General features: G+C 42.1%; 1 protein-coding gene across 1 annotated transcript; it reads right to left on the bottom strand.

The window, feature by feature from the left end:
* Nucleotides 1-17,375: 17,375 nt before the first annotated feature.
* LOC121450202 (vomeronasal type-1 receptor 4-like) lies at nt 17,376-18,323 on the bottom strand. Its single transcript, XM_041655041.1, has one exon. The coding sequence runs from the start codon at nt 18,321-18,323 to the stop codon at nt 17,376-17,378; it is 948 nt and encodes a 315-aa protein (XP_041510975.1).
* Nucleotides 18,324-19,587: the final 1,264 nt, after the last annotated feature.

The raw sequence follows: 19,587 nt of genomic DNA on the forward strand, positions 1-19,587 counted from the left end.
CCAGCATTTTTAAATGGCGCAGCTTTTGTCCTGCTACGGCTGAAAACCGAAAAGCATGCGTTCAGCTTTTCGTCAACACCATTTAAGTGTTTCGTTGCAGGACCTCTTAATGAGCTGCAGGGTTTTGCAGCTAAAGCTGAGTCAGGAAGCTTCTTTTAGATGAGAGCGGTTGCCTGCCTCTAGCAAGCAGAGTGCCACAAACGCTTTAAAGCCAGAGTTCACGCAGGCAGCACAGCCCCAAGAAGCTGCTCTTTAAAATGACACAGCGTTTTTTTCTGCTGCTGTTGTCAAATCAGGAAATCTCTCTACAGCATGCCACCAACAAACAGCAAAAATCTGTGTTAAACTTTCTCTCCCTTATTTTTAAGCCTTCTCAAGTTTTTTAAGTGGATTTAGTCCATCACGTCGGGCGCCATTTGTAGTAATAAGGGTGGCGGGGCTGCATCCCCAGCACCCCAGCTGCCTGGCTAGCTTATGCCCGAAATAACAACACACAAACTGTATTCATTTAATCACTGCTTGGCCCATTTCTATCTAGCCTCTTCTAGGCTAATTCTCACATATTAATTTAGCCCCTTTCTAATCATCGGTGTAGCGCCCCTAGGTGCGTTTACCGTGAAGATTCTAGCCTATGTCCATCCTGGGTCAGAGCTTCATCGCATGCGTCTGCCTGGGAGCTGGGAGCATGGCATCTCTCTGAGGTGTCTGCTCCTGAGAGGAGAGCTGTGGAGTCTGAGCTCACTTCCTCTTCCTCCCAGCGTTCTGTTCTGTTTACTCCTCCCACCTATCTTCTAACCAATGAGGGCCAAGCAGTTTCTTTTTATTTAACCAATGACCTTCCTCCATCATCTACCCTAAGATTGCTCAGTTTTGCAAAACAGACACTGTTTTCTGTCTTCCAAATATCTATGATTATACAGACAAGTCCCAATTCAGCCTGGATCAGAGAAACTTCTTATCGGAGGTGGATGGTTAATACAGAAACTCCTAAGTATTCAAAGTGTTGAGAATACCTGGCCATTAAGTCCAGATACATAAACACGACGTCTATTACATTCTCTTCAAGACTCAGTGCCATTTTCCCCAGTGTCACCATCTAGCCCAGCTTTTCACACCTTATGCTGGAGTCTTCTTCAAGAAATCACACCCCATCAAGGACAATAGCCCTTTGATTTAAGGCAAGGGCCAGTATTACTCTCAGCAGTATCCCAACACTCATCCTGCTTCAAGCAGATCTCTGCTGAGGTCAGGGACCACAGAAATGCCTTGTTGGGTGAGGCAGAGATTGCAGGACACTGGGGGATTAGGTGAAGGCATCTTGTGCCTGGTGTCTATAGGTCCATATTTCTATATGGTGTGGCATCCAGGCTCTAAAGCCATAGTCAGCATCTGAGGATGGTCACGTAGCCTACCAAACAGGTCTTCCCTACCTAAGAAAAGGTCAGGATATTGTTGCTCCTTTCTTTTTAATTTAGAGGATGCCTGGTAGAGATGCTAATTCAAACCTAAGTGACAGCTAGCATACACAGCTGACAGGTAGTTGTGGACATGACTGTAAGCCATTCACCTGGTTTCCTAGGAGACAGAATGCTGGTGTATTTCCCACTCAGTTTATGTTTTGATATAAAAGCTGTTTGGGGAATAAAGCAAGAGGAATTCTTCAGAATGTGAACTCAGGACTTCATGATGCATCACTGAAAATCTCCCTCCCGATAAAGCCAGTGAGTTGTGTCTTTATTTCCACATCTCCACACTGGTCCAGAGAGACAGATAGCTTATGTTGGGGTCTGGTCAAGAGAAATAATGGAGGGTCTGTGCTAGCACCAGACTCCGACTGGTGTCTCCCAGCTTCATACAGTCCTCCATCCCCTTGATCTGCTGCACTCAGGTAATAAGAACCTGTTGACAATTGGGGCAGACTGAGGGGCCACTGACAATGGCACTAGGATTTGTCTCTACTTCATGACTTCATGTACTGGCTTTTTGGGATCCTATTCTCTTTGGATGCATACTTTGTTCAGTCTGGATGTAGGGGGGTGGGCCTTGGACTTCCCACAGGTCAGGGTACCTTGCCCTCTCTTAGGGCTGGAAGATGTTGGACAGGAGGGTGTGTGGTAGAGCTGGAGGGAAGTGGAAGGAGGGGAGGAAGTGGGACTTAGGATTGATATTATTTATAAAGTAATAATAATGAAAAGAACATGCTTCTCCACTTCATCTGTCTTTTCTCTCTCCAGAGCCACTGAGAGCACCTTCCCCAGCAACTTGACTTTGTGCACAGTGATGTTAACACTTTTAGAAATTTCTCCAAAAGAGTTGTCCCTGTTCATCCATTCACTGGCAGGTTTCTTAGGTTTCTTCTTCTGTTTCTTTTCTTTCATTTTCACTTCTTTTCTCTTCTTTCTTCCCTCCATTGCTCCTTCCCCTCCTCCCTCCATCCCTTCCTCCTTCCTTCCCATTTAGGTCTTATTATACTGTGTAAATGTACTACATTGTCTTTATCCATTTATCAGTGGATGGAGATCTGGTTTGATTCTATTTCACAACTTCTGTGCGTGTCATTAAAATTGGTACTAATCTCTCCAATCTTGGATTTTTCTCAGGTGTGTAAAATTAATAAATAGTGACAAAGTTGTTCAATCATTAAAAGAACACAGCAGCGAGGTGCTGGGCATGACTTGTGTGTAGGAGACTTAGGGGAGGAGAGGCTTGAGGTGTGGAGATGCTGGGGTCTCTTGTGTAAATAGAGGAGAGTCATCATGCAGAGGCTGGTTCACATCATGACAGTCACAAAGAGACCTCTAATCAGCATATTAAGAGATTGCCTGGTGGTGGTGGTAGTGGATGCCTTTATTCCAAGCTGTAATCGTGGTTCTGTTTCTTTATTTTATTTATTTTTTTCATTGAAAAATATTTCCGCCTCCTCCCAGCCTCCCATTTCTCTCCCCCTCCCGCCACACCTCTCCTGCTTCCCCCACTCCTCTCCCCCTTCCTCTCCATTCCAAAGAGCTGTCAGGGTTCCCTGCCCTGTGGAAAGTACAAGGTCCTCCCCACTCCATCCATGTCTAAGAAGGTGAGCATTCAGACTGGTTAGGCTCCCACAAAGCCAGTACATGCAGTAGGATTAAAACCCAATGCCATTGTTCTTGGCTTCTCATCAGCCCTTATTGTCCACCACATACAGAGAGTCTGGTTTTATCCCATGCTTTTTCAGTCACAGTCCAGCTGGCCTTGGTGAGCTTCCAATAGATCAGCCCCACTGTCTCACTGGGTGGGTGCACCCCTCGCGGTCCTGACTTCCTTGTTCATGTTCTCCCTCCTATTGCTCCTCATTTGGACCTTGGGAGCTCAGTCTGGTGCTCCATTGTGGGTCTCTGTCTCTATCTCCATCCATTGCCAGATGAAGGCTATGGTCATATGAAAGATATTCATCAGTATGGCTATAGGATAGGGCCATTTCAGGTTCACTCTTTTCAGCTGCCCAAGGAACTAACTGGGGAAATCTCCCTGGACATCTGGGAGCCCCTCTAGGGTCAGGCCACTTGCCAACCCAAAGATGGCCCCCTAAGTTAAGATATATACTTCCCTGCTCCCATATCCACACTTTCTTTATACCAACCATCCCATTTCCCCAAGTTTACCCCATTCTCCCCTTCTCACTTTTCTATCCCCATCTCCCGTAACCCCCCTCCCATCCAACACCCAAGATATCAATTTTTGCTGGGCAGTCTTGTCTACTTCCAATATCCAGGAGGATAACTATATGTTTTTCTTTGGGTTTACCTTCTTATTTAGCTCTCTAGGATCACAAATTATTGGCTCAATATCCTTTATTTATGGCTAGAAACCAATTATGAGTGAGTACATCCCATGTTCCTATTTTTGGGTCTGGGTTACCTCACTCAGGATAGTGTTTTCTATTTCCATCCATTTGCATGCAAAATTCAAGATGTCATTGTTTTTTACCACTGAATAGTACTCTTATATGTATATATTCCACACTTTCTTCATCCATTCTTCCATTGAAGGGCATCTAGATTGTTTCGAGGTTCTGGCTATTACAAATAATGCTGCTATGAACATTGTTGAGCAAATGCTTTTGTAATATGATAGGGCATCTCTTGGGTATATTCCCAAGAGTGGTATTGCTGGGTCCTGATATAGGTTGATACCGAATTTCCTGAGAAACCAAAACACTGATTTCCAAAGTGGTTGCACATGTTTGCCTTTCCACCAGCAATGGATGAGTGTTCCCCTTACTCCAAAACCTCTCCAGCAAAGACTATCATTGGTGTTTCTGATTTTAGCCATTCTGACAGGTGTAAGATGATATCTCAAAGTTGTTTTTATTTGCATTTCCCTGATGGCTAAGGAGGTTGAGCATGACCTCAAGTGTCTTTTGGCCATTTGAACTTCTTCTGTTGAGAATTCTCTGATCAGATCAGTGCCCCATTTTTTAATTGGGTTAATTAGCATTTTAAAGTCTAGTTTCTTGATTTCTTTATATATTTTGGAAATCAGACCTTTGTCAGTTGCGGGGTTGGTGAAGATCTTCTCCAAGTCAGTAGGTTGCCTTTTTTTTCTTAGTGACAGTGTCCTTTACTTTACAGAAGCTTCTCAGTTTCAGGAGGCCCCACTTATTCAATGTTGCCCTTAATGTTTGTGCTGCTCGGGTTATACATAGGAAGAGATCTCCTGTGCCCATATGTTGTAGAGTATGTCCCACTTTGTCTTCTATCAGGTTCAGTGTGTTCAGATTGAAATTGAAGTCTTTGATCCATTTGAACTTGTGTTTTGTGCATGGTGATAGATATGGATCTGTTTTCATTCTTTTACAGGTTGACATCATGATGGATGAAGGTTATTGGCTAATAAAGGAACTGCCTTGGCCCATTTTATTGGTTAGAAGATAGGTGGGAGGAGTAAACAGAACAGAATGCTGGGAGGAAGAGGAAGTGAGCTCAGACTCGACAGCTCTCCTCTCGGGAGCAGACGCCTCAGAGAGACGCCATTCCCCACTCCCGGGCAGACACATGCCATGAAGCAAGCCGCCAGGTTAGACATGCTGAACCTTTCCCAGTAAGACTGGTGCTCACAGATTATTAGAGATGGGTTGATCGGGATAACAGAATTAGCCAGTAAGGGCTAGGGCTAAAGGGCCAAGCAGTGTTTAAATGAATACTGTTTGTGTGTTGTTATTTCGGGGCATAAGCCAAGCAGGTGGCCTGGGTGCTGGGAAGGCAGACCTGCCGCCCTTATTACTACAATTGGCACCCGACGTGATGGACTAAATCCACTTAAAAATCTGAGAAGGCTTAAAAATAAGGGAGAGAGAGTTTAACACAGATTTTTGCTGTTTGTTGATGGTGTGCTGTAGAGAGATTCCCTGATTCGGCAACAGCAGCAGAAAAAACGCTGTATCATTTTAAAGCATGGCTTCCTGGGGCTGTGCTGCCAGCGTGAGCTCTGGCTTTAAAGCATTTCAAAGGCTTTTTAGGGGACTGGATGTTTGTGTTCCCACTTGGGATCGGAAGGAGAATGCCCTGAGACATGCTGATGGCTCAGCGCTCCCCGTCTGCACCTGGGCAGATGGCTGAATTAGGCTTAGGCAGGCGGGAGAGCATGGCGGATTCCTGCCGCCATATAGAGACGTGTTTTCAGATTGTGCAGTGCTCTGCGTGTCAGATTTGGATGTAAGTTGGATGAAAAGAATTTCTGTGCTGCACGCTCAGTCTCAGAATTAAAGTGCTTCAGCCGGGCGATGGTGGCGCACGCCTTTAATCCCAGCACTCGGGAGGCAGAGGCTGGTGGATCTCTGTGAGTTCGAGACCAGCCTGGTCTACAGAGCTAGTTCCAGGACAGGCTCCAAAGCCACAGAGAAACCCTGTCTCGAAAAACCAAAAAAAAAAAAAAAAAAAAAAAAAAAAAAGAATTAAAGTGCTGCATGCGGCTCCTACCTGGCGGCCCCAAAGCTAGCACAAAATGGTACGTCCTCCATTTTGAAATTTTCCTGACTCAGCAGCAGGAAAAACCTGTGTTGTTTTAAAATGCCGGCTTTCTGGGCCATCCTGCCAGGGCAAACTCTGACTGTTTGAAGCAGGAGGGCCGGCTACAGAGAGAGGACTTGAGTGTTGTCTGTTGTAGCTTGCTGGCTGGCAGGGACCTTGAAACGCCATAGAGTTGTGGCTATAAACATGGCTGCAGCCTGTATATCTGCCATGAGGCTGGAAAGCTAAGGAATGGACTGGATTTAGCTGGCAAAGCCACGGCTTTATTCCTACTGATATTGCTTGGTAAATTAAAGACTCATGTGGTCAGAAAAAGAGAGATATATAGTAAAGAGAGATTCAAAGACAAAGAAAATTTCTAAATGGTTTACAGTGTGTTGAAAATATATGCAGACTAAAAGTTGAAGTTCTTAAAGTAAAAAACAAAAAAAAGGAAGAGAGTTGTTGTGTGTGGTAGTACACACCTTTAATCCCAGTGCCTAGAAGGCAGAGACAAACAGATCTCTGTGAGTTCAAGGTGTAGTAGTGTACACCTTTAATCCCGAATGCCTGGGAGGCAGAGATAGGTGGATCTCTGAGAGTTCAAAGACAGCCTGGTCTACAGAGTTTCTTCAGGTCAAAGATACAGAGAACCTGTCTCAAAAAGCAAAAAGTTAAAAGTAAAAATAAACAAAATAGAGGTTAAAACAAAGCTGCACAAAGATGGAAAATACACAGAGAATTTTGATACTGTATGCTATTATGCTCTCTTTGAATTATTTGAATGCTGAGGAAGGAGCAACAGCTGCTAAAAGATATTTATTTATAAATGCTGCTGAACTAATCCAACATAGATATTTTGAATTTGGATCTAAGGATATGATACTTTGGAAAGGAGTTTCTTATTTTGTTTTCACAGAGGGTGAGAGTCTGTGGACTGCTTCCATCCCAATGTGTTACGATAGACCACGTCCTCCTGAATGGTTCCTGTGCACGCCTTCAAAAAATTGCTTCGCTCAACTGCCAACTGTGGTGAAACTAGCACACAGGTTATACCATGAAAGACCTAATTAACGACGCCCCCATTCAGCAGGAAGCAGTTTGGAGAGAAATAACTGCGCCCATATTTCCAAAAAATGTTTATAAATGTTCTTTTACATTTAAAGGGGGATATGATATAGATATGAATAATTTGCATTAGTGTAGATTTTGCTTTATTGATAGAGATTTAAGGTCAATTTTGTTATATGTATAAGTGTTTCTGATTTTGATTAAGGTATTGTGATTGTGTAGTTCATTTAAATATGTACTGTATAATTAAGAAATATAGGTTGTTAATGGATAATCATCAATAATAGTAAAGCTTGTAGTCATGTTAGATTTTCTAGACATATAGAGATATTTTTCAGATAGGCATTCTTCATATCTCTCAAAGGCTGCAGAATATGGAATTTAAAATATTTTAATAACTTAGGACTTTTCATGACAATGAGACACTCTGCTCCTGGCAGCACCAATCTACTTCTAGAGGAAGATGGGCATCGAAGAGGATCCTTATGGAGTTTGATAGCCATTTGGGCAAGAAACTGCTCTTGCCTGGACTATTGCATAAACTGGACACAGAGAACCCACAGAGAGAGGACTACTGAACTTGCCTAAGGTGACATGATCTTTCGGGGTTCCTGATTCATGAAAGAGTCTGTGAGACATTCTGCAGGACACTACAGATAGTGACTGAACTGACTTTGAATTTTCCTGCTTTATGGAAATGTCTGCTGGATACCATGGGCCTGAAGGCTGAAGATGGATGCCCCAACGGTACAGAGGAACTTTGGGTAACTGTCCAGGCAGCGAGATGTCTCTGTCATTTCTAGAGTTTTAAAAGTTGCTTTTTTCTTGTTTGCTTAGGTAGTATTGTATCTTTCTGGAGTCTTTGATGGAGTTAAGAATAGTTAGTTATCGTAATAGTTTTCCTTAGTTATGATAAAGATTATTGTAACTTTTACTTGATAACTGTTTTGTTATATGTAATTTTGCTATGTTAAAGTTAAAGCCTTTTTTTTTGTTTAAACAGAAAAGGGGGAAATGATAGAGGAATGTCATTGGCTAATAAAGGAACTGCCTTGGCCCATTTTATTGGTTAGAAGATAGGTGGGAGGAGTAAACAGAACAGAACGCTGGGAGGAAGAGGAAGTGAGCTCAGACTCCACAGCTCTCCTCTCGGGAGCAGACGCCTCAGAGAGACACCATGCCCCGCTCCCGGGCAGACACAAGCCATAAAGCAAGCCGCCAGGTTAGACATGCTGAACCTTTCCCAGTAAGACTGGTGCTCACAGATTATTAGAGATGGGTTGATCGGGATAACAGAATTAGCCAGTAAGGGCTAGGGCTAAAGGGCCAAGCAGTGTTTAAATGAATACAGTTTGTGTGTTGTTATTTCGGGGCATAAGCCGAGCAGGCGGCCGGGGTGCTGGGAATGCAGCCCCGCTGCCCATATTACTACAACATCAGGTTGTGCCAGCACCATTTGTTGAAGATGCTTTCTTTCTTTCATTGTATACTTTTAGCTCCTTTATCAAAAATCAGGTGTTCATATGATTGATGGTTAAAATCTGGGTCTCTATTCGATTCCATTGGTCGACTTCTTTGTTTTTATGCCAATACCCAGCTGTTTTCAATACTGTAGCTCTGTAATAGAGTTTGAAGTCAGGGATGGTAATGCCTCCAGAAGTTCCTTTATTGTATAAGATAGTTTTGGCTATCCTGGGTTTTTTGTTTTTTCATATAAAGTTGGTTACTGTCTTCTCAAGATCTGTGAAGAATTTTGATGGGACCTTGATGGGGATTGCATTGAATTTATAAAATGCCTTTGGTAGAATTGCCATTTTTACTAGGTTGATCCTCCCAATCAAAGAGCAAGGGAGATCCTTCCATTTTCTGGTATCCTCTTCAATTTCTTTCTTCAAAGACTTAAAGTTCTTATCAAATAGATCTTTCACTTCCTTGGTTAGAGTTACCCCAAGATATTTTATGTTATTTATGGCTATCGTGAAAGGTGATGCTTCTCTGATTTCCCTCTCTGCTTCCTTATCCTTTGTGTATAAGAGGGCAACTGATTTTTTGGAGTTGATCTTGTATCCTGCCACGTTACTAAAGGTGTTTATCAGCTGTAGGAGTTCTTTGGTGGAGTTTTTGGGGTCGCTTATGTACACTATCATATCACCTGCAAATAACGAAAGTTTCACTTCTTCCTTTCCAATTCGAATCCCCTTGATCCCCTTATGTTGTCTTATTGCTATTGCTAGAACTTCAAGCACTATATTGAAGAGGCATGGAGAGAGTGGACAGCCTTGTCGTGTTCCTGATTTTAGAGGGATGGCTTTGAGTTTCTCTCCATTTAATTTGATGTTAGCTGTTGGCTTGCAGTAAATAGCTTTTATTATATTTAGGTATGACCCTTGTATCCCTAATCTCTCCAATACTTTTATCATAAAGGGATGTTGAGTTTCTGACCCCGTGGCACCAGCCCGGGACAGGGAACTCAAAAGTTCCTCAACCCCCTATCCTTCTTGGGCTCTCTGCAGGGCCTCTACTCTCTGCATACTGCCTCTTTCTTCCTATCCCGCCCAGCTTGCATCCAGAACCCTCCCCACCTCGGCCCCCCTGCCCTCTTTGGGCACATAACATCACCCAGCTCAGCCTGTCTGGGCGCTGGGTCTGAATCTTCATGGCAAAAAAGCGGGTGGGAGTTCTTTTGTTTCACTAGCCTGACTGCACCAAGCAAGGTAGGCACTTTGTTTAGGAGCTACCCAACCAGCACAGAGACCTGATCTCGGCGCCAGGAGAGCCAACATTGGGGTGAGTTTCTAACCCCGCAGCACCAGCCCAGGACAGGGAATTCAGAAGTTCCTCAACCCCCTATCCTTCTTGCACTCTCTGCAGGGCCTCTACTCCCTGCATTATGCCTCTTTCTTCCTATCCCACCCAGCTTGCATCCAGAACCCTCGCCTGTTTTGTTTCTTTAAGAGACAAGCTATGCCAGCTCCCTTCCTGCTTGCAGCCTTAGTCTGTCTTCTCTGTCTTCCTCTGGAAGAAGCAGCTTCTGCTTCTCCCCACTTCGCCCTTTTCCCCCCTTCTCTCTCTCTCTCTCTCTCTCTCTCTCTCTCTCTCTCTCTCTGTCTCTCTCTCTGTCTCTCTCTCTCTCCTCTTCTCCCCTTTCCCATACCCACTGTAACCCACCTAATAAATGTATAAATGTCCAACTTCACTCTGAAAAAAAAAATCAATTACACTTGCACTGTGGAAAAATAGGTAGGTGGATTTCTTGTGACTACCCTTGTCTATAGAGCTAGTTCCAGGGCAGCTAGTGCTGTTATTCAGAGAAACCCTTTCTCAAAAACAAAACAAAACAAAACAAAACAAAACAAACAAAGAGAGATAATTCTGGGACTCACAGGTTAAGAGCACTAGCTGCTCTCACACTGGACCCTGGTTCAAAACCCAACACCCACAGGGTGGCTCACAACCATCTCTAATTCCAGTTACAGGGCATCCCATGCCCTCTTTTGGCCTGGGATGCACAGCACACATGTGGTGCTGGCAAAACTCTAAAACACATAATAAAATAAGTCTAAAAAAAGAGAGAGACCCTGGACTGCTGTGAAACCAAATTTCCTGGTTTCCCTATAAGCAGGAGTATGTTCATGACTAGCACCAATGCAATTAGTTCTGGGTCTGTGTGGAACATTCTTTTATGCTATGTGAATATATGTCACTATAAAAGCTTTAGTAGACAGGCTCCATAGCTGAACAGAATAAAGATAGGTGGGAGAGCCAAACTGAAAATGCTGGGATGAAGTAGGGTGAAATCTGAGTTTTGAAGAGAGGCAGAGAAAAGGAAGATGGGCATGCCGTGCTGAGAAAAGGTACCAAGCCACATGGCAAAGCATAGATAAGAAATATGGGTTAATTTAAATGTGAGAGTTAGCTAGTAACAAGCCTAGCCATTGGCTGAGTATTTACAATTAATATGACGTTTTTGACTGATTATCTGGGAGCAGCTGCTAGACAGGAACCCCCCACCTACAGGTCTTCCTGTCATGTGCACACTTGTGCATGTCATGTGAGAGCCAGACACCAGCCTTGGTATCTTTCCTCATAACCCTGTTTTTGATATTCGCTGATTTTCAAAATAACATTTTGTTTATTTTTTTTGAAAATTGCATACAACATCTCTTGATCATATCCACTTCCCTTAGCATCCTCCAAACACCTCTCTTCTAACTTCGTGTGCTTTTAAAAAACTTAATTCATTTCATCCACTCAGTGCTTCCCCTATGTGCACGGGTCTGAGGCCGTTCACTGAGGCCTGGGCACTAGCTAATGGCCAATCTCATGTAGAGAAACCACTCTCCCGATCCAGTAGCCCTTGACAGTCCATAGACCCCCATGTATGCCTGGGGCTTTAAAAGTCTCTCTCTCATCCCTGCTGGATTTTTAAAAATTATTTTCTTCATACAATATATTCGGATATGTTTTTCCTCTCTGCCAACACCTCCAAGATCCTCCTCACATCCCTACCCACCCAACTTCATGTTGTTTCTCTGCTGCCTCTTTTCAAAAGCAAAAACAAAGAATCCAAACAAACTTTTGGCTGTTGTGATCCTCCATGTGGGGTTCTGGGAACTGCACCTTGATCCTCTGGAAGGGCAGCAATTGTTCCCATGGAGAGTCATCAAAGCTTGATACAGAACTTGAGGCTGGACCAAGCCTCCCTCCTGCCCCCTTTAAGGCTGAGCATGGCATCCCACCATAGGGAATGGGTTCCAAAAGGCTAGCTTGTGTGCCAGGGTTAGACCCTGGTCCCACTGCCTGGGCCCCTCAGACTGACCAATTGATCTATTGAGCCCTTCAAAAATATTTTCCTTTTGTTAATTTTATGTATTTAAATGTTTTGCTTGAATGAATGTATGTGTTCCACACACATGCCTGACAAGTTGGAGGTCAGAAGAGAGGGTCAGACCCCTGGAACTGGAGTTACAGATAGTTGTGAGCCACCTCGTAGGTGCTGGGAATTGAAAATGGATCCTTTGCAGGGGCAAATAGTGCCCTTAACCAGTAAGACACCTCTCAAGGTTCTCAGAATATTTTTTAATTAATTCTTTTATTTAATTTAATTTATATCTGTTTTAAAATTTCATTTTATTTTCCAATCACAGTTCTCCCACCCATTCCTTCTCCTACCCCTCCTCACTTCCCTCTTCCAGCCGACTTCCCATCCACTGCTTCCAAAAGGTAAGGCCTCCCATGGAGAGTCAACAAAGCTTGGTACAGAACTTGAGGCTGGACCAAGCCTCCGACCTGTCCCCTTTAAGGCTGAGCATGGCATCCCACCATAGGGAATGGGTTCCAAAAGGCTAGCTTGTGTGCCAGGGTTAGACCCTGGTCCCACTGCCTGGGGCCCCTCAGACCAACCAAGCTATACAACTGTCTCCTACATGCAGAGGATCTAGTTTCATCCTATGGAGGCTCCACAGCTGTCTGTGTAGGGTTCGTGAGTTCCCATGAGTTGGGATCAGCTCTCTCTGTGGATTTCCCCATCATGATCTTGACCTTTCTTGCTCATGTATTCCATCATCCCTCTCTTTAACAAGATTCACAGAGCTTGGTCTTATATTTTATTGTGGACTGCATCTGGTCCCATCAGTTACTCAATGAAGGATCTATGATTAAACATTCATATATTGTGTTTTGATTATCTTCATTCTTCACTCTTTTTTTTTACAAAAAGTTATTTACTTGTATTTTATGTACATTGGTGTTTAGCCTGCATCTATGTCTGTGTGAAAGTGTGGGGTTTTCTGGAACAGGAGTTAGAGAAAGTTGTGAGCTCTCCCATGTAGGTGCTAGGAATTGAACCTAGGTCCTATGGAAGACAGCCAGTGCTCTTAACTACTGAGTCATGGCTCCAGGTCATTCCTCAATCTTCCCCTAACTCCTCCAAGATCTTTCACTCACTCCGTACAAGTTCAGGTTTTCTTAAAATCTTGGATGGTTCCAGTTTGTGTTGTTTATAAACTCCTTGGTGTGCGGCCATCAACTGGAGAATGGTCAACTCACTAGGGCCACAATCGTAAAGAATAATGTCTGTCTATCTCTATTAGAAGCCACCAACTATCAATAGCTTATTATTAAAGTTAGGACTCATGATTGACACTGTGCTAGATTTTTTTCCCCACAAATTTCTTTATCACATATACAATATCCTGCCTGCACGTGCGGCTGCAGGCCAGAAGAGGGCACCAGCTTTCATTACAGATAGCAGTGAACTACCATGGTGGCTGGGAATTAAACTCAGGATCTCTGGAAGAGCAGGCAGCGCTCTTAAGCCCTGGGCCATCTCTCCAGCCCTCCACCCCATGCTGGAATTTTTAATTGTTTTGTTTTTGTGAAGGTCACCACAGCTGCTGTGAGTTCATATTTTCAACAGCAATTTCACTTCTAGGGGTCAGCACGCACATAGCTCTTCCTTATTATCCAGCTTTGTATCCTTAATGAGCCTCCTTCACTCTTCCCTTTAGAGACGAGGTCTCCTATGGCACATGGGTATCATCAGTGCAGTTCTGCTGACTGCACGGGAGGATCAGAAATCCTGATGTCTTCACATTCCTATTGCCACAGCCACAAACACATGACCCTGTGCACTGGTCTTTACCTGGGAGCAATAGATCCCACTCAGGGCCTCATGCTTCTGCAGAAAGCACGTCTATCTATCTATCTATCTATCTATCTATCTATCTATCTATCTATCTATCATCTATCTCTCTCTCTCTCTATCTCTCTATCTCTCTCTCTATCTCTCTCTCTCTCTCTCTATCTATCTATCTCTCTGTCTCTCTATCTCTCTCTCTCATCATCATCATCTCTCTAACTATCTATCTACTGTCTATCTATCTATCTATCTATCTATCTATCTATCTATCTATCTATCATCTATGTATCTATGCTTTTCTAGACAGACTTTCTCTGTGTATATTTGGTTGTCATAGAACCCATTTTCCAGACCAGGCAGGCCTCAAACTCACAGAGATCTGTATGCCTCAGCCTCAGAATTCCTGGATTAAAGGTGTGTGCCACCATGCCCGGCTTCAGAAAACATTTTATGATCTATGATTACGTGGAGCCCTATGGATAAATATCAAAGAATGTTATACTTGGGTCACAAAATAGGTCATTTTTCTTTTCTTAGTTTTTAGTTTTTATTTAAAGTGTTGTTTGTTATTTCTGTGCATGGTTTCAGGACTGGCCGTTCTTCATTGGACAACCCATTATGGGGGAGGGGCTTCATACCTGGGAAAAGGTAGCTATCCTTTTCCAAGCTGTGATCAACAGTTTCTGTAGTTTTCTTCCTGGGGTTGGGCTGTCTACATGTTGTGTGTGTGTATATATATTCCCATATATATAAGTACTGATGGCACACACACGTGTGTATTTGTGCATACATATATACATATTTATGTAATAATAATAAAGAAAAAGAAACTATAAACTTGAGAGTTGGAGGTCACGGGAGGGGTCTGAGGAAGAGCAGCTGGGAGGGTCTGGAAGGAGGAAAGGGAGAAAGAAAATGACGTCATTCTGACTGGGGTAAGATGGAATTTCACCATAGTTTTGCATTTACTTGGTGGCTAATGCATATATATATATATATATATATATATATATATATATATATGTAAAAAGGATACAATAAATAGACTTTTTAATTCAGTTTTTTCATCCACTATATTTTGATCATCTTTTCTCTTCCCTCAACTCATTTCAGATCCTCCCCACATCTCTGCCTAGAATTTTCTACTTGAGTGTTGTATTTACATCATTTCTGCCCTTCCTCTTTCCCCTCCAATGCTTCTTATGTTCCTCTCCAGCTCCATCTGAGACTCATGATCTTGTCTTCCTCAGTTATTATTGTTACATATGCTCATTGACTTATTATTATTATTATTATTATTATTATTATTATTATTATTATTATTTTGAGACAGGGTTTCTTTGTGTACCACTGGATGCTCTAAAACTCACGCTGTAGACCAGGCTGGTCTCAAACACACAGAGATCTGCGTTCTTCTGCCTGTAGGGTACTGGGATTAAAGGTGTGGGCCAGCACTGCCCTGCTGCTCATTGACTTTTCATTTTCTGTGTTTTCAGATCTGTCTGTTCATTGCAGTAGCTCATTCCTTGGTTGGGTTGTTTGATTTCTTCATTTAAGAGTTCTTTTAACTTGGTTTATTCTTTACACATCCTCTATCAGTTGTATAGCTAGCAAAGGTTTTGTCCCATTCTGTGTGCTGTCTCTTCATTTACTTTCCTTTGCTGTCAAGAAGCCTTTTACTTCTCTGAGATCACGTTTGTCAATGGCTGACACTGGATGTCGAGGGCCTGGAGTCTTATTCAGAAAGCATTTCCTGTGTCTACATCCCGCAGTGCTTTCCCATATTTTTCTTATAATGGTTTCAGAAAACGAGGTCCTGTATCAAGCTTTAAAATCTAATTGGGAATGAGTTTTGGATGCAACATTTTTTCTCTACCCATCATTCATCAGTCTTTATTTAATCCTTGTCAAAGAGGTTGTTTCTTTCTACACTGCATTTTTGGCTTCTTGTGAGTTAAGTGGTTGTTTCTTTGTGGATTTATATGTAGGATGTCTGTTGTGGTGACCTGTGTGCTTTTGTCCCTATGGACAAAATTATTCTCACCTAGGGACGAATTCCCTTCATTGTGGTCCAATACAGAATGGTCAAGAGTGAAATATCATAGAAACAACAGAAACAGCCCTATCTGATTGTATCTATATCTTTTTGTGTATGTATATATATGCATATATATGTATGTAACAATAATAAGAGAAAATTGGTTATCAATTTGAGAGTATATGGGGGAACATGAAAAGTAAGGGTTTGAGAAATGTAGTTGGGAGGGGATGGAAGGAGAAAAGGCAGTGAGAAAGTGATGTAATTCTATTCCAATCAAATTTTTTTTAAAAGAAAAAATACAACAAATATTAAACAGCTAGGTTGGTGATACTCCATGGGTGCAACTTCTGATATTTCCAGGTGATACAATCCCACAGCCGATTCCCTCAACCTCATGCTCTCTAAACATTCTACTTGGCTTCACCAATGTTCGCTGAGCCTTAGGTGCAGAAGCTGTATTGCATATACAGCCAATGGGACTGGGCTTCACTATTCTGCATTTCGATTGGTTGTGGTTTTCTGTAATGATCTCCATTGTCACAAAGAGAAATTTCATTGATGCTGTGTGAGGACTACACTTAGGAGGCCTGCAGCCTACACAAAGAAGTGTACACAACTAAGGAAAGTCAAGAGTGGGAGAAATAGTCATCCCCAGGAAAGAGCACCCCAATTGGTTATCCAATACCAAATGGTCAGCCCTGAGTACACACATACATGTAACATTATAGCATCTGAGCAGGTAGTATTTATGTATTTAGGGACCACATACACACACACACACACACAATACACACACACATGTATGTAACAATAAGTAATGAAAAAAGAGGCCTTGAATTTGAGATAGAAAAAGGCATATACAGGAGGGTTTGAAAAGCAGAATAAAAGGGGGAAATGCTGCAGTTATATCATAATTTCAAAAATAAAAGAAATAACTAAAAACATATTGAAACAGTAAATTAAGACAGCTATGGTACTAGGACATCCACTATAGACCTGTCAGTTATAACACTAAAAGTCCCACTCACGGCAGTACTTTAGGTAGGTAACAGTGACGATAGGAAATTTTATTTGTTCAATGGTTTAAAGACATTCTTTAGGACAGAACAGTTCACAAAAAACAACCCAAGCTCCAAAGGGTATATTAATTTTTGATTAGATGTATTTTAATTGAGAAAAATTGAGAAGTAGACTATTGTTCAAAATACTTAAAATGAATTCATTTTTTCCATAGTGTCAACTTCAGTCAGTTGTAAATGTGGAAAGTGTTAAAATTATGAACACAGAGTTGTATTCAATAAAAAAATGTTAGGGCTGGAGAGATGGCTCAGCGGTTAAGAGCATTGCCTGCTCTTCCAAAGGTCCTGAGTTCAATTCCCAGCAACCACATGGTGGCTCACAGCCATCTGGAATGAAGTCTATCTCTTCTGGCCTGCAAGCATACAAGTAGACAGAATATTGTATACATAATAAATAAATATATTAAAAAAGAAAAATGTTAGCTGCTTGAATTTTAATAGCAGACAGAATGTCTGGTTTATAACTAGGTCAGAGCAGGTATTTGAGGTCCACATTCAAATTCTTTATTCTCAGGGGAATCATTAAGAAGGATCAAACCTGAGAAAGTGTGGGTTTCAGTTCAGCCATGGCGTGCACGTTGAAAACAGGTCATTCTCAGTGCCGAAAAGGAAGAAGTGAAGTGCAAAATTAGTTTATTATTCTTCATTATTAAAAAAGGGCAGATGGTTGGATAGCATGCAGCCCAAAATGCATTAACTGCCTCCAATCTTGGAATTTTTGTTTGTGCATAAAACCCATAAAGGGTGATAAAGTTGTTCAACCAATACAAGATCACAAAACAGCTCACCAGCAGCAAGATGCTGTGAGTGGCTCTGAGCTCAGGAGATTGCTGGCTGGAGAGGCTTGGGCTGCGGAGATACTGGGCTCTCTTGCGGTGTCTGTAGAGGAGAATTACCATGTACAGGCTTGTCCACATCATGATGCTCACATATAAGAGATCATGCATGAATATGATACTCAAAAATGATCCTGAATTATTGTTCCCAAAATTCCTGTTTTGACAGTAAGCATGCAAATATCCATTTCCAACATGCGTAAAATTGGTTTTGGCTATTACCATTTCAACCATATAGCCATAGATGGCTAGGTTAATGAGCCAGGAGCAAAGTAAAAAAGCAAACGTCCACGTTGAGAGTTTGTGCTTAAGCAACACCCACTGAGAATTACTGGGAGTCACGGTGACAGCTTGAAATGTGCTTAGAATACAGGTGGTACTGATGGACAGACCACGGAAAATTCTGTATATACATGAAAAAACCTTACAGCCAACATCATCCAGAAAATTGGGTACGTCAAAGGTTGCCACGATATCTGGTATCAACGTGAAAATGATCGTCATTATATTAGCTATTGTCAGGTGCAGGAAAAACAGATCTATCAACTTCTTAAAATGAGGCTTAAAGAAGAAAGTGTAAATGTATAAAATGAACAGTGATGTGTTCCCTATGACACCAACGCATAACTGAAATATGAGAAAGACACTCAAGACGGAATTACTTATAAGCATGATGTTTGTCAGATGTGTTAGGCCTAGAGTAACAGATAAATGGACTGTATTATAAATCTATTTTTGAAACGGCAATTGTGGGAAAATATAATGATTGCCAGCTCAAGAGCAGAGGTGTTACGTGATGAAATATCGAACTCCTTTCTTTTCTTCTTTTCTTTTTCTTTCTTTCTTTCTTCCTTCCTTTTTTTTTTTTTTTTTGTCTTTTTGGACAAGGTTTTTCCAAGTATCGCTGGCTGTTCTGGAACTTGCTCTGTATCCCAGGCTGGTCTTGACCTCACAGATTCACCTACCTCTGGCTTTTCAGTGCTGGTATTAGAGGCCTGTGCCCCCACCGACTGGAGATGTGTCCAAATCCTTTCAAGGTTAGGTCCACAGATGACCTCTTAGCAACTGCGTTCCAGGTATTCTTGACCATCTTAGAGAACAGAATAAAGTGTTGGAAAGTAGGCAGTCGAATCCACCCGATACCCTGAACACTGTTATGTCAGACAGAAGGATGTGTTGACCTAGGTGAAAGCCAAATTTGCATGTTATAAGAATTATAAAAGTTATGTATATTTGTGTATGGGCACTTTGCCTGTAAGTCTACACACTATATGCATGCCTGGGAATCGAACCCTGGCACTCTGGAAGAGCAACCAAAAGTCTTTAACTGTGAAACCATCCCTCCAAGCCGCAGAATTTTCATTCATCAGTTGATATCATTTCCATGTTTATAACAATATTTGTTTCTAACACATATATAGTAACATGTGTACTTGAACGTCAGTGTTTTGGCTGCAGATACGTTTCTGTATCTTAGTGATGAGTACATGCTCAGACTTTCCATGTGGGACTCTGCCTCTCATTTCACCTTACAGGGTAACCAGCACGTCCTGAAGCATTTCTTTTCATTTGTCTATTGCGCTGACAACTTAGAGCTGAGCTGCTGATATGCAGACAGTGACAGCAAGGGCGAGACTGCGTATCCCACAGTGTTGAGCAATCTTCACAAAAGTGTGTTTCCTGTGACATTTGGTCATTGACAATCAGGCTGATTCTGGCTGATAACCCACTGTAACAAAGAGTTATACATTTTGCAACACCTGAATTACATTTTCTATTAGAAGATTCTTCTGGTTTGCTGTTACAGAAGCAGAGATCTCAGTCCACAGCTACACAGAGAATGGCAAAGACATGATACTCATGAAGTTTAACCTTAAATTTTACAACATAGTAATATCACCATGTTCAATGGATTTGGGGGAGTTTTACTGTATAT

This window comes from Microtus oregoni, unplaced genomic scaffold (assembly GCF_018167655.1).
Source record: "Microtus oregoni isolate MIOR12 unplaced genomic scaffold, Mior012 000006F_ref0000085, whole genome shotgun sequence".
In the NCBI taxonomy this organism is placed as follows: Eukaryota; Metazoa; Chordata; class Mammalia; order Rodentia; family Cricetidae; genus Microtus; species Microtus oregoni.